At 44.4% G+C, this 16,587-nt stretch overlaps 1 protein-coding gene across 1 annotated transcript in view; it reads left to right on the top strand.

Moving 5' to 3' along the window:
• LOC124623028 (zwei Ig domain protein zig-8-like) overlaps nucleotides 1-16,587 on the top strand; it is a 566,694-nt gene that overhangs the window by 469,814 nt on the left and 80,293 nt on the right. Inside the window, exon 5 of the mRNA XM_047148820.1 lies at nucleotides 10,559-10,727. Coding sequence (XP_047004776.1) covers nucleotides 10,559-10,727 — 169 coding nt within the window. The remainder of the gene's footprint in view (nucleotides 1-10,558; nucleotides 10,728-16,587) is intronic.

Here is a 16,587-nt window from a genome sequence, read left to right as displayed (position 1 = left end):
CTCTCCCAAAAACATGATATACGCTATGTAATCAAAAGTATCCGGACACCCCCAAAAAATACGTTTTTCATGTTAGGTGCATTGTGCTGCCCCTTCTGCCAGGTACTCCATATCAGTGACCTAGGTACTCATTAGATATTGCGAGAGAGCAAAATGGGGCGCTCAGCGGAACTCACGGACATCGAACATGGTCAGGTGATTGGGTGCCACTTGTGTCATACGTCTGTACGCGAGATTTCGACTTTCCTAAACAACTGTAGACCCATTGTTTCCGATGTGATATTGAAGTGGAAACGTGAAGGGGCACTACAGCACAGAAGCGCACAGAAGCGTACGGGCCGAGCTCGTCTGTTGACCTACAGTTGAAGATGGTCATAATGTGTAGTAAGAAGACGTCTATCCAGATCATCACACAGGAATTCCAAACTCTATCAGGATCCACTGAAAGTACTGTGACAGTTGGGGGGGGGGGGGGGGGGGAGGGGAGGGAGAAAACTTGGATTTCATGGGCGAATGCTGCTCCTAAGTCACACATCACGCCGGTAAATACCAAACGACGCCTCGCTTGTTGAACAGTGGAAAAAGGTTGTGTTGAGTAACGAATCGCGATACACATTGTGGCGATCCGATGGCAGGGAGTGGGTATGGCGAATGCCCAGTGAATATTTGCCAGCTTGTATAGTACCAAAAGTAAAACTCGGAGATTGTTGTGTTACGGTGTGGTGGTGTTTTCCAAGGAGGGGGCTTGCACCCGTTGTTGTTTTGCGTAGCAATATCACAGCACAGGCCTACATTGATGTTTTAAACAGCTTCTTACTTCCCACTGTTGAAGAGCAATTCGGGAATGGCGATTGCATCTTTCAACACCATTGAGCACATGTTCGTAATGTACGGCTTGTGGCGGAGTGGTTACATGACAATAAATGCCAGTAATGGACAGGCCTCCACAAACTCCTGACCTGAATCCTACTGCACACCTTTGGGATGTTTTGGAACGCCGCCTTCAACCGACATCGATACCTCTCCTCAGTGCAGCACGAATAATAGGCTGCTATTCCTCAAAAACCTTCCAGCACCTGACTGAACGTATGCCTGCGAGAATGGAAGCTGTCATGAAGGCTAAGGGTGGGCCAACACCTTACTGAATTCCAGCATTACCGATGGAGGGCGCCACGAACTTGTAAGTCATTTCTAGCCAGGTGTGTAGATACTTTTGATCACATGGTGTACTTCTAAGAGCCACAATTATTAACCTGCAAGTGATGTAATTGTGATCAGTAGACTGTCGTCAGTCATCAATAAAAATATCGGCATTTATATCCGTAACATCCTGTACATGCTTTATTCATAACTCGTCGTTCATTCATTTTTTTTTAAATCTTTCTTCGATCCCGATCCCCATTTTTTATCATTTCTGTTCCTGTACAGATATGTCTTAACTTCTCACAATGCTGGCAGTGATTTACACACTTCGATGTACTCTAATTATAATATTCCTTTGTCTTGTTTTGGACCCATTTTCACTACAACATAAACAACAACGCCCAGTGATCCAGAGGGAGACTGGGAAGGATATTTTCAATATGCCCAGAGACTGCACAATATTTTTGGGTAGCGCAATATGTTTCTAAATTTTTTGATTTGCTCAGTAACATTATGCTACCTTTCATTCTCACCGCTACCAGACTCGTAGTCGCACATGTATTTCTTCTGTTTTAACTATCTGTGAAAGTTTTTGGTGCCCTGTGGAAATAGAGAAATTTGTTAGGATTCGAACGCTGTCAGTGGTGCCTACAGTGACCGGAGTCAATTTTCCAATCTGACGACCTTGACAACTAACTTTTAAATGCAAGAACACAAAGAACGAATGACGAGGCAGCAGTGAGAGCTTACATCCGTTTAGGCAGGAAATGAGGGAAAGTCTAATAGGTGGATGAAAATGACTTTGTTCTGTCATTTTTGAAAGAATCGTAGGTACTTTTGTGCACAAAATGCTTCAGAAATTATCGTATTTTTGTATGCTTCAAAGAATAGAAAATATTTAAAAGCTAATTCTACCCGTTCCTTGCATTGTTTGTTTAGTGGGATGTAACTACATTTTATTTAAATGGCTGAGACACTGTTAGAAAGGTATGGTAAGCATTGAAAATCATGGATATATTTATGATATGACAGTGTTCACTGGATATAGAAGTTGAACACTGTAAGTCATATACAGTAGGATTGACATTGAATTGTTAGTTTTTTTCTTATGCCCAAAGACAAGTCTGTGGTTACAGCCCTTGTGTTGAATATTTAGTCTATAGTGTGAAACCGTTTTCTGTGCTCGTTATTGCCACGTAACAGTCATTTGAAACTTTTCTAACTTTTATTATCTGACAGCGCGATATTAATAAAACCTGCGTAATATAATGTCTGTTATTTAAAATTACATCCCACTGCATTCATACTGCATGCGCGTGCTGACCTGTCCTCCTGAGCATACCAGTGCCCTATTACGTTTATGTGGGGATGATTGGTTGAGTGCATCGCTTCCATCATGGTGAAATCGCTGTAAACTAGTGGCTGTCAAACCTTTTTGCTCAAGTGCCAATATTGACATTGTGGGCTGACACCACGGGCCCCGGATCCTCCGATCTTATTATTAATTTAAGAGCTCCATAAATTAGTACCTTATGAGCCTCCCAATATACTAGCTGTAGTTATGGAGTAATAAGCCGGTCGCAGGAGACAAGTAGTGATCGTTAAAAGTCGCTACCATTCGAAACATGTATCTGCTCTTCTCTGTTGGAGACTGCTACCACTCTCAGCGACCCCAAAATTCCGACACTCTAGTTATCTGACGAAGAGGTCTTGTTTGTGTGAGCGGATGATTAAGTGACTAATAACAGTAACTGTACTTATATTTACATGGATTATCCAGTATGAGACACAGTCACAAATGATTGTAAGTCTAAAGACGTTACTGAGTTTGTAATTAGTTGTTACTGAGAGGGCAAACTACACTCTTCAGAAATTCTTAACGTTAGCTAACGTTTCTGTATTCGGCTGTTAGTTGCTACAAGCGCATTGTTTGAAACTACTACAGAGAACCGTGGGCCGCACGGGTACTTGATTTGGGCATCAATTTGTCAAGCACTGCTCAAAATCTTTAACGTGGTATTCGTGGAAAGGGGACTTTATGAAAATCGGAAAACCACAGTTGTATAAGATTTGGAGCTGCGAATTATTATTAATCATTTTCATTCTTGGGACCAACTGTTACTGTACAGAGCTACAGCTCAGTCGGCCTAAGTTGATCCTGACAGTTGCGGTGGTTTGGGCAAAGCAGCTTCGCGGGCCTACCTCGACCTGTAAGGTAACGCGATTCTGTAAACCTTTCTATGGCAGTGCCTCATTGTTGGTACAGCTCTATAGAGAGCTACTGTTTTCCTCTGCAGCCGTTAGTATTTCGCATTTGAAAGTTGGCAACAGCGCTGCGAGTTGTCAGGGATCTTCTTAAGCCATTTCGACTATAGTACCCACTTCACCAACTTGGTAGAATAAGATAAGAATCCGCTTCGGTTCTAATTGGTATTAATGGTCCACTCACAACCAAATTCAGGCGATTGTAAGTCCATCTTCAGTTGTACAAAAACCGTGAAACGGGTGGCTGCCACGCACTGAGCACCAGGCTGCGGCTAGGTTCAAATGGTTCAAATGGCTCAGAGCACTACGGGACTTAACATCTGAGGTCATCAGTCTCCTAGAACTTAGAGCTACTTAAAGCTAACTATTCTACGGACATTACATACATCCATGCCCGAGGCAGGATTCGAACCTGCGACCGTAGCGGTCACGCGGTTCCAAACTGAAACGCCTAGATGCGGGTAGGTGACAGCCGCACATGAACCTGAGAACTCAGTTGCGGATGTCCTTTGAAACAAATTTTATTCAACAACTTGGTCAACAGTGTTAGGTACTTCGCTAAACAATGAAGTGAACAGAGTGCTTTGGTTCTTTTTCATTCTTGAAACTCGCACCCTTTTGCACCATCAAATGGATTTTAATTCTTTATATTTTGACAGTTCCGTGCACACTGTCTCGATCATGCTATCCGGGCCATGGGTACACAGCACAATCTCTTCTGCCACTTTGTCACTGTCGCTACCTTCCTGCAGGTTATGGCTTTCGGAACTGTTCACGTGTTCAAATGTGTAAATTCGTAAGGGACCAAACTGCTTAGGTCATCGGTCCCTAGACTTACACACTACTCAAACTAACTTATGCTAAGAACAGCACACACACCCATGCTGAGGGAGGACTCGAACCTCCGGCGGGAGGGGCCGCGCAGTCCGTGACAGGACGCCTCAAACCGCGCGGCCATTCCGCGCGATTTTTGGAACTGAAACGCTGGCGTTTCTTTAGGGTGGTGTCCCCGCCTGCGTGTGGCGCGTTCTGATCACAACAAGAGTTAGGAAGAATTCGGAGTAGCAACATACGTTTCTCGCATAGTAGTCTGGCGAACACAACTGTTTCTTTCAACGACCCCTTTTCTCACAGTACTCCTGTTACCAGTGAATGAAATCAAGGGATGCATTGCAAATTTATTTACTAATTTACCCATTAAATTAATGAAGTGCGTATTAATAAAAATGAGGTGACTTCTGAGGTGTCCGATGACATGATGACCTTAAAAATTTTGAGTAACTGGAATGTTATCAGTTTTGGTGCATAATGTAGGAAAAAATAAAATATATCTTTTTGTGCAACAAGAAACAAATATTATTCGACATGGTCAATTATACTGAAATAAAATTGGTAACGTGTAGATAAATAATCGCATTATAATATCAAACAGGAGGAAAATACTTTTTAGTACGTCGCTTTCTAAAACTGGTTTCAGACAGCAAACTAAGAAGTGACTCATACTGTTGGACTCAAATGGCATGAAGCAGCTTGGCCATTCTCATGGAAAGAAATTATCGTCAGAGATGAAATAAACGATAAGTCGCATGGTAGGCTTGAGGCTGAACCCTCGATCTACGGGTCTGAAGTCTGCTCTGCTCTGTATTTGTATTGTACTGAAAACAGAGCACAATAGTGCAGATGTCGACGGTATGCACTGTCTGTCCTGTTTCGATTTTTTAAAAGTTTATTTGCTGCCGCTTAGAAATGACCTGCCACCTTGTCACTAAGGCAAATCGTAATTTGTCTATATGAAATTGTACATGTACACGAGATGAATCTTGCTTGATTCATCTTATTTTCAATAAGTTTAAGCAGTATTGCACCTTTGAGTACTTATAGATTTAAGAATATTTAAGGAACTGAAAATTTTAAAACTAGCAATTTATATATAGAACACAGTAATTTAGGGAGGTAGAACGGAAGTCGTGACGTATAGGAGGGCGTTCAGTAAGTAATGCATTATATCTTCTGTGAAAGCAGATTGCTTCTATTCACTATTCCAATAAACCATGTTTTCCCCACTATTTTGGTTACAAATCTTTATTGTACAACGTAATGTCCGTTCAGTGTCACACCCTTACGCCGCATTACTGCGAGGATCTTTATGTCAGAGTGGTACCACTCTGCTGGTCGACTTCGTAGCCAGCGTCCTGCTACATCAGTACCCCACTCAGCATCCACGTATTGGTTCCTGCAGAGTGCATCCTTCATTGGGTAAACCTGATGAAAGTGGGAAGGTGCTATGGGATGTAGCGTCGGTGAGGAAGAATACTGCAGTAAAGTTTTCTGACCTCCTCTCGGGCGCGCATGCTTGTGTGAAGCCTTGTACTTGCTTTGCCATGGAGTTACTTTGCATTTTTGTGGCGACGAACACGCTGGGGGCGTTTCTCCAACTTCCTGGTGGTGACACGATACATTTCAGAGTTGATTGTTGCACCATGAGGGAGCACATTAAACCAAAATTACACCTTCAGAGTCCCACAAGACCGTCGCCATGGCTTCGTCGGCTGAGGTTTTGGCTTTTCTTCGCAGGACAGGTGGTGTGGCGGCCACTCCATGGATTGCCGGTTTGCTTCACTTTCGAGGTGATGAATAACCGTTTCATCGTCACAGACGGTCAACCTCGTAGTGCGCAAGCAATTACGCACAGGTGAAATGAAATGATCGTATGGAATTGTTGGCCGGGATGTTCTATTCGTGTTCGGCCGCCAAGTGCAAGTCTTTATTTCATCCGACGCCACATTTGGCGACTTGCGGCAGATGATGAGGATGAAATGATGATGAGGACGACACAAAACCCAGTCCACGAGCGGAGAAAATCTCTGACCCGGCGGGGAATCAAACCCGGGCCCAGTGCAAGTACGTTACCTCCCAGTTAAGCAGGCGTACGACGCACAGATGGCCGCCCTTTGTTGTTCTCCATGGTCGTCTTTTAGGACGCGATGAACACAGAAGGCACACGCTTCTGAATACCCCAAATGGTGGAGGGGCGTGTCAGCGCTACCAACAGAGACGTCTAGCTGAGCAGCAAGATGTTTGATTCTGATCAGTCGATCACCTCCAGTGAGAGTGTACGCACGTTCAAACATTGCAGGAGTTCCAGCTGTGTGCTGCCGATCGGAACGCGGGAGATAGGACGGTTTTGCGCTACCATTTTGCGGTGATGACTCGCCTGATGACTGACGATTGTTTCGTTCACTACAATTTCTCCGTAAACATTCGGCTAGCACCTATGAATATCTGCGAAGGTCTGGTTTTCCGCCAATAGAAACTCAATGACAGCCCTCTGCTTGGAACGGAGCTCCGTTACAGACATCACTTTGAAGACTACTTCCATCCCCTCCACATATCGGAACTTCGTGAAACTTTAGGGGCTGATGCGGGAATATTCCACGATGCCTCACAAGAATTTTCGCATTCTTTTAACCGAAACTGGTCGATAAAAGTGTTGCATTACTTAATGGAAAAAAATGGATATTTGTGATAAGGACTATGAGAGAAAACTACTGAGGTCATCGGTCCCTACGCTTACGCACTACTTAATCTAACTTAAACTAACTTACTCCAAGGAGAACACACGCACACCCGTGCCAGAGGAAGGACTCGAACCCCCGACGGTGGGAGCCGCGCGATCCGTCACAAGTGACTTAGACCGTGAGACTACCTCGCGCGGCATTTTCTTAACGAAGGCCCCTCGTATTGTAACTTTGTGGCATATTTCGAGGGTTGAATGAAAAGTAATGCCTCCACCTTCGTTAATTGGGTTTGGATGGGAATATTTTAGTAAATCAAAGGCAGAAATAATCCTTAGAATGTGATCTTTAATTACCAGTATTAACTTTTCCACATAATCACCAACTATTTGGATACATTTCTGCCAACGATGAACAAGTTTTCTGAAACCGTCACGGAAGAAAAAATGGCTCTGAGCACTATGGGACTTAACATCTGAGGTCATCAGTCCCCTAGAACTTAGAACTACTTAAACCTAACTAACCTAAGGACATCACCCACATCCATGCCCGAGGCAGGATTCGAACCTGCGACCGTAGCGGTCGCGCGGTTCCAGACTGAAGCGCCTAGAACCGCTCGGATACACCGGCCGGCGTCACAGAAGAAGCCGACACACTGTTTCCGCAAACACGTTGCGTCTCCAGGTCGTAATGGTGTACCCACATTTCGTCTCCTGTCGCAATTGAAAGGAGAAAGGCGTCACCTTCATTCTCGTAATGCTGGAGGAGTTCCTGGCAAATTTCAAGTCTGTGTGCTTTCATTTCAGGAGTCTGCATCCGGGGTACCCATCGTGCACAGATCTTCCGATAGCCAAGCAAAGCAATAATGTGACCCACACGTTCTTGTGAAAAGTCAATTGTGCTTGCAATTTCTCTCAGAGTGATACGACGATCGTCCTGAATTAATCTGTCAACATTTTGCTTGTGAAACTCGGTGGTTGCTGTCACTGGACATCCAAAGCTTGTTTGTCACGCAGGTCAGATGTTGCCGCCTCAACATCTTTAAACATACTCGCCCAACGAAGCACAGTACTCACATCAACAAAATCACCATAAACTGCTTTCATTCTCTGATGAATCTTCCTTTGGGGTGACACCTTCTGCTGTCAAGAATACAATGACTGCACGTTGCTTAAATCGCATTTACCGACCGTCTGCGCAGGGCTCCATACTTTATTGTGTAACTTCACAACGGTTCAGTGCTAAGGCTCCCCGCCAACTGCAGCTGTAGAGAAGAGGCTACGGAACAAGCCAGTACCTGCCGCATACCAATGCTGCCAATTGTTGAAGAGTTACGAAGTTGAAGGCATTACTTTTCAGTCATCCGTCTTATAAATACGGAAAGCTTTCCTAAAGTAATGAAATACTTGCATATCAGAAGAAGAACTGGAAGATAGTAGGAAACTACGTAGATACAGGGTGGTCCATTGATAGTGACCGGGCTAAATACCTCACGAAATAAGCGTCAAAGGAAAAAACTACAAAGAACGAAACTTGTCTAGCTTGAAGGGGGAAACCAGATGGCGCTACGGTTGGCCCGCTAGATTGGGCTGCCATAGGTCAAGCGGATATCAACTGGGTTTTTTTATATAGGAACCCCCATTTTTATTACAGATTCGTGTAGTACGTAAAGAAATTTGAATGTTTTAGTTGGCCCACTTTTTTCGCTTTGTGATCGATGGCGCTGTAATAGTCACAAACTTATAATTACGTTGTATCACGTAACATTCCGCCAGTGCGGACGGTATTTGCTTCGTGATACATTACCCGTGTTAAAATAGTCCGTTTACCAATTGCCGAAAAGGTCGATATCGTATTGATGTATGGCTATTGCGATCAAAATGCCCCACGGGCATGTGCTATGTATGGTTCTCGGTATCCTGGACGACATCATCCAAGTGCCCGGACCGTTCACCCAACAGGTACGTTATTTAAGGAAACAGGAAGTGTTCAGACACATGTGAAACGTCAACCACGACCTGCAACAAATGATGATGCCCAAGTAGGTGTTTTACCTGCTGTCGCAGCAAATCCGCACATCAGCAGCAGACAATATGCGCGAGAGTCGGGAATCTCAAAAACGTCAGTGTTGAGAATATTACAACATGGATTGCACCCGTACCACATTTCTATGCAGCAGGAATTGCATGGCGACGACTTTGAACGTAGTGTATAGTTCTGCCACTGGGCAGAAGAGAAATTACGGGACGATGATAGATTTTTTGCACGCGTTCTATTTAGCGACGAAGCGTCATTCACCAACAGCGGTAACTTAAACCGGCATAATATTCACTATTGGGCAACGGAAAATCCACGTTGGCTGAGACAAGTGGAACATCAGCGACCTTGGCGGGTTAATGTTTCGTGCAGCATTATGGGAGGAAGGATAATTGGCCCCCATTTTATCGATGGCAATCTAAATGGTGCAATGTATGCTGATTCCCTACGTAATGTTCTACTGATGTTACTACAAGATGTTTCACTACATGACAGAATGGCGATGTACTTCCAACATGATGGATGTCCGGGACATAGCTCACGTGCGGTTGAAGCGGTATTGAATAGCATATTTCATGACAGGTGGACTGGTCGTCGAAGCACCATACAATGGCCCACACTTTCACCGGATCTGACGTCCCAGGATTTCTTTCTGTGGGGAAAGTTGAAGGATATTTGCTATGGTGATCCACCGACAACGCCTGAAAACATGCGTCAGCGTATTGTCAATGCATGTGCGAACATTACGGAAGGCGAACTACTCGCTGTTGAGGGGAATGTCTTTACACGTATTGCCAAATGCATTGAGGTTCACGGACATAATTTTGAGCAGTTATTGCATTAATGTGGTATTTACAGGTAATCATGCTGTAACAACATGCGTTCTCAGAAATAATACGTTCACAAAAGTACATGCATCACATTGGAACAACCGTAATAAAATGTTCAAACGTACCTACGTTCTGTATTTTATTTTAAAAAGCCTACCTGTTACCGACTGTTCGTCTAAAATTGTGAGCCATATCTTTGCGACTATTACAGCGCCATCTATCGCAATGCGAAAAAAGTGGTCCAATTAAAACATTCATATTTCTTAACGTACTACACGAATATGCAATAAAAATGGGGGTTCCTATTAAAAACAAACGCAGTTAATATCTGTTTGACCTATGGCAGCGCCATCCAGCGGGCCAACCATAGCGCCATCTGGTTTACCCCTTCAAGCTAGACAAGAATCGTTGTTTGTCGTTTTTCGTTTGACGATTATTTCTTGAGATATTTGGCCCGGTCACGATCAATGGACCATCCTGTATATACTAGAGATCCCACCACCTTGATAAACCGTGTTGCGGAATCGGAAGGAATATTTTGCTATCTTTTCTAAACTATTCCTTCCTTTCATGCTTAGCATAAAATATTTAACACATTACCTTACTATTGTAGTCAGGAGTTGGAAGCTGTTTTTAATAAATGGGAGTCCAGCTCCTTAAGGAATCGGGTGTTTTACTGGTTCTCTTTTCTAGGAGAAGACGTAACCTCGCCTACAGCGCCTGCCGCGACAGTGGCTAATGTGTGTGCGTGCTATGGCGCTGTTGCAGATCATCAGCTACGACAGCCCGCGGGGCGGCGTGACGGTGATCACGGAGAAGGGCCCCACCACGACCAGCTTCCTGCTCATACAGCGCGCCACGCCAGCCGACTCGGGCCGCTACCAGTGCAACCCGTCAAACGCGCAGGCGCGGCCCGTCAACGTGCACGTCCTGCATGGTAAGTGGAGCCCCTCGACCAGAGTGAGCAACGCACAAATTTCCGTAATTAAACGTCAGCCGTGAATGTAAGCGTAGGCTTTCGCGCCCCTTACCACGTTCTGTAATATTCTTCTGGATATGTCTCCGGATCGTCGATGTGTAAAACTTTCAGACTATTCTGTCACTGTTGCCAAGGGGCTTCCTCGACGATTTTTTCCCCAAAAATTAGTAAAGACTCCCTGAGGAAGGACACATGTGGCCGAAACGTCGAAAATTTTACAAAATGGCAATGCAGTCACATACCATGAAGAATTTTACTGACTATCACCCATCAAGTTTGAGACTATCATGTACGAGTCTGTTATACGACATCGTGCCCAACCATAACTAGTAATCTCACTTCACATTTGTTGGCGCTTACATCGACTGGAGAAATTAACCCTGCTTCTCTACATCTACAGCTACACTACAACTCTACAACTCACGTAAGTGTTTGGCAGACTATTTCTCTACCATTCCACTCTCCAACAGAGAAAAATGGACACTTAAATCATTCTGTACTTTCTCAGATTTCTCTTATTTTATGATGATGATGATAATTTTTCCCTGTGTATGTTGGCGATTATATAATATTTTCACATTCAGAAGAGGAAGTTGATGTCTGAAAATTCGTGAAATGATCTCGCTGTAGAGTAACACTCCTTTACTTAATGACTTCCATCCCAATTCGTTTATCATTCCCGCGACACTTTCTCCCGTATTTCGCTATAATGCAGAACGAGGTTACCTTTCAACTTTTCCGATGCCCTCTGTCAACCTTATCTAGTAATGAACCAGTACAGCACGGCAGTACCCCAGCAGAGGACGATGATGGTGATGAGAATGTCTGGTTTGTGGGGCGCTCAACTGCGCGGCTATCAGCGCCCGTACAAATTCCCAACCTTTGCTCAGTCCAATCTCGCCACTTTCATGAATGATGATGAAAGCAGAGGACGAACACGCGTAGTCTAGGCAGTCCCTTTTGTACGTCTGTTGCATCAGCTAAGCTTTCTGCCTACAAAACGTAGCCTTTGGGTTGCCTTCCCCACAACATTATCCATGCGACTGTTCTAAATTAAGTTGTTCAGCCTCTTTATGTGTAGACAATGTTCCGGCAGTGTCAAATCGTCTTTCTTCCAGCATCACACTGAACGTTGATGGTACTGGATTGTGGAGGGCTCAACATCGTGGTTATCAGCGCCCGTACAAGTTCCAAGTATTTCCGTATCTAGTATCGACACTTCAACAACGATGATGAAATGATTAGGATAACACAACCACCCAGTCCCCGAGAGGAGAAAATTCCAGACCCTGCCGGGAATCGAACCTGGGATCCCGTGATCCAAAGGCAGCAACGCTAGCCACTAGACCATGAGCTGCGGACCACACTGAAAGTGGTAATAACCACTACATACGACTATCTATGGAACTACGCCGCCCTAACAGTGGAACATTTGGGGGATTTTGTTCAATGGTTGGGTTGTTTGGGGAAGGAGACTAGACAGCGAGGTCATCGGTCTCATCGGATTAGGGAAGGACGGGGAAGGAAGACGGCCGTGCCCTTTGAAAGGAACCATCCCGAAAATTGCCTGGAGCGATTCAGGGAAATCACGGAAAACCTAAATCAGGATGGCCGGACGAGGGATTGAACCGTCGTGTTCCCGAATGCGAGTCCAGTGTCTAACCACTGCGCCACCTCACTCAGTTTTGTACAATGATGAGGAAAGATAATTCGTACTGGAGTGGGATGATACCGCCGGTACGGCCAATGCACGAAGCACTATTTAAATAAGCTCCAGGCAGTCACTTCAATAAGGTATGTACCATACCTCAGTGTTATCATTTATCAACGACGACTCTAAGAACGCAAGAATCTTATTGAAAAACGAAGACTAGCTACATATGGTAACAGACTGAAGTTATATATGTCTGTATCTAGAAGAACAGTGACTATCATGAAACTAACGTATGATAGCACATATAACAATTTGAAGACGTGGAAAGCTACTCATTGTTAGCTACTAAATAGCAAGCCAATCATTTCTACCTACGACCTCGTCTACACTGCCACATTTAGAACACATATCAAATGTATTAAAACTATTTCAGTACGTGCTGTCTTGGTCCGTATAAGTTGCGTATTTCGTTATCGAATACAGTCATGTCTCACAACCATTGGCTGTTACCGACGCTATGCCGAAGGCGGCAGGTGGACCTTTCGCTGTTAAACCACTAGCGACTAAGCCTTATTCTGTAGTGTTATTCACACCCCTCCAGAGCGGCATGCTCCATGCTACTGTCCCCTACTTTCACCGACGGTATATCAGCCATGCGTTTATATTATTTTATGCGTTTGACTGTATTCTAGTCCTTTGACAACAAAGGATGTGTATTACCCTTTTTCATGGAGTAAAACGTTCTCATAATGATACTATAACAGTTCTAAACCACTCGAAGCCGTACCGATTAAGACTTTTAGGTCTATTAGTGAAATTATTTTATTGTAGTTTTATTGATCGATGTTTTCTCCACGGACAATGTCCCGAGAAACTGTTATAAAATGCGATGCCTTCTCGCTCGTATTGTTCGCCATTTACATGCTGTCTCATTAACATGTATGTGTATCTCCTGATTATAATTCCGGAAAACTGACATACTATGTAAAACAAAAACGAAGTTGCAAGAAGCCTAAGACCTTTTTTTTTTTTTATTTGGCATCTTCGGGGTACGTTATTAATGTGAAAGCATCTAATTTTCCAACTGCCTTTGCCACTGTACGTTTCTGGATCACTCCAAAGGTGCTCTCAGTATTCTAGGACAACTGCTTCGACAAAGCAACGTTGCGTAATTTTGTCTCTAAGTAAACAGGTTGGTTTGCTCCCTGCTTAAGCAGCAAAATTCGCTGTAAAGCAATTTATCTCTTAAAAACTATGAATCTAATTCTGCTCATTACATGCCAGTTAAATTCCATGTATATACTCCAAAAGCCATTACAAGGACATTCTCAATTTTACTCATTCTTGGGCTATTCACAGATAGAACGTTGCAACAAAGACGACATGTTGTATGTTTTACACTTTATCCGTAATTTAACCGTTGTGTTCGTTACGCAAGCTACATGTTAGATGAAGCGATATTTTCCTCGATTCTTACTGCAATGTACCTCGCTGGAATAACACGAGTATGTCACTCGTGATGCATTCATTCAAGTACTTTATGGCCTTAAAGGCACTCGAAATTGCTGATCTTTTCGCTTATATTTATTATTATTACTATTATTATTATTTCCACAAAGATAAAAGATTAGTCGTCAGCTGAACAAGAAGACCTTTATTTGGTTCACTTTACCGGTTTCAACAGTTCAAACTGTCGTCTCCACGCTTGAAATAGATTAAAAATCGTAAGTAAAAACTAAACTAAACTCCGTCGAAACAGGTCATGAAGGCACAACGGTACCGACCGGCGGCCGTGTCTTCCTCAGCCCACAGGTGTCACTGGATGCGGATATGGAGGGGCATGTGGTCAGCACACCGTTCTCCCGGCCGTATGTCAGAGACCTAAGCCGCTACCTCTTAATCAAGTTGCTCCTCAGTTTGCCTAACAAGAGCTGAGTGCACGGCGGTCTGCCAAGCGCTTGACAGACCGGATGGTTGCCCTCTGAAGTGCTAGCCCAGCCCGACAGCGTTTAACTTCGGTGATCTGACGGGAACCGGTGTTACCACTGTGACAAGGTCGTCGGCAAATAGATGCTAAGATAACCTCAGGATAAGAATCGGACCGCAGTGACCTTTACAATTCGGTAAAAGAAGCTAAAGAATTTGTCCGCACACTAACAAGTCATTCCATTTCTCGGTCACATGTGAACCAGATAAAGGTCTTCTTGTGCTGCTGGCGGTCATTGATCATATAGTCTGCAGCTACTCAACTACATGTTAATTGCAAACATATCCGCCAAAGTTAGAAAATTCTTTATCAACCGAAGTCTTACACGAAGTCACTATACACTTCCTCAGTTTCGGGATCTTTATCCCACCATCAGTTGTGTCTGAAATCTAGCAGTAGTAGGGCGTCAAGGTTATGCCCCAAGAGCTAACAGGCTAATGGCTATCGTAGATAGGCTGTCAAATATTAATACGGATGCGGTAGATGTTCGCCTATTAGTTGTTAGCGCCTGGACATGACGCACTATTATTGTTAGGTTTCAGTTACACCTGATGATGGGGCTAAGACGCCGAAACCATGGTAGTGCAAAAATTTGATAAATAAAGTATTTTATAACTGAGGCGGATCTGTTTATTATTAACATGTCACTGAACGGTTGTGGACGTCCCACAAACAAAAATTTATGCTGAAATACAGCTATGAACAAAATTATTATTATTCACACTCGTTGAATTAATATATGTACATACTGTTGAAAAGTACCCGGACGCTGCTTTGTTATACAATGAGGCGGAGAGAAGACGGGGAGTGTCGTGCCATTAGTAGAGAAGCAATAACAGCAGAATGTGTCGGTCTGGAGAGCTCAGTAACTTCGGACGTGTAGTAGTCATTGAGTATCAACAGAATAAACATTCTGTCATGATCAGTGGAGCCTTTCTAGAACTGCCCACGTCGACTGTTAGTGATGTAAATGTGCTGTCGAAATGCAAGTAACAACCGCAGATGTACAAAGACCAGGCACATCTCATGTACTTACGGACCTGGACCGTCAGGCATTGCGAAAGGTGATTGCAAGTAATCACATGAAGTTAGCGGAAGGAATGACTCGTGAGTTCCAATGTGCTACCTGCTGTACAGTTAGCACAAAGATCGTTCGTAAAGATTTTGTGGACTGGCAAGACAGCCAATCCACTAGGACGGGATGCCGAAGGGCACGCTTTTAAAGCTCACGCAGGCTGGCGTGAGGTCTGGAACAGGTAAAGTAATTATACTAGCAAGAAAAGTACGTAGTTGCTGGAATATTTAACTTTAATCCATAATTGGTGAACATCGGTCTGACGGTACATGCATCACAAGATAAATAGCAACTGATAATGGCGCATTGCTAGGTCGTAGCAAATGACGTAGCTGAAGGCTATGCTAACTATCGTCTCGGCAAATGAGAGCGTAATTTGTCAGTGAACCATCGCTAGCAAAGTCGGCTGTACAACTGGGGCGAGTGCTAGGAAGTGTCTCTAGACCTGCCGTGCGGCGGCGCTCGGTCTGCACTCACTGATAGTGGCGACACGCGAGTCCGACGTATACTAACGGACCGCGGCCGATTTAAAGGCTACCACCTAGCAAGTGTGGTGTCTGGCGGTGACACCACAAAAGAGATAAGGAGATCGGAAACAGGGACCGAAAGCTTTTCTGTAGTCTGTGTTAAGCGAAGCTCGATGTGGCGTAAAGAGTGACGCCATTGGAAAGTGAATGACTGGAAACGAATGATTTTGGGATGATGAATGGGCCGTGGCGCGGTTGCTGGAGTCACCTTTCGAATTCCCGGCGCCACTAGCTCGTTTTCTGTCATGCGATTTACCTCTGGTTTGCGGCCACTAGGGTCTTTGCTCGAGATGGTTGATGAGGAAGGGGCGTGTTGTGGAGTGGCGAGTTGGCGAATGGTAACAGACTGAGAAGGACGGTGTGAGAGGTCCACCCGGCTAGCAAGGCGACCACTTGGGCAACCGTATTGGGCACGGGGTTCGGCAAAAGGTTGCTGGCCACATCTGGGGATTGATTTGAATCCGTGGCTGACTTTGAGTGCCGTCTTCGTACGTAGCCTGGGCAGCCAGTTCTGGGACATGACGTACCGATGAGTGAGTTGAAGCTAGTTTCGCCGTGCTGAATTCTGGGCCCCC

The sequence above is a fragment of the Schistocerca americana genome, chromosome 7, assembly GCF_021461395.2.
Source record: "Schistocerca americana isolate TAMUIC-IGC-003095 chromosome 7, iqSchAmer2.1, whole genome shotgun sequence".
Lineage (NCBI taxonomy): Eukaryota > Metazoa > Arthropoda > Insecta > Orthoptera > Acrididae > Schistocerca > Schistocerca americana.
This window is presented reverse-complemented; position numbering and strand designations above follow the sequence as displayed.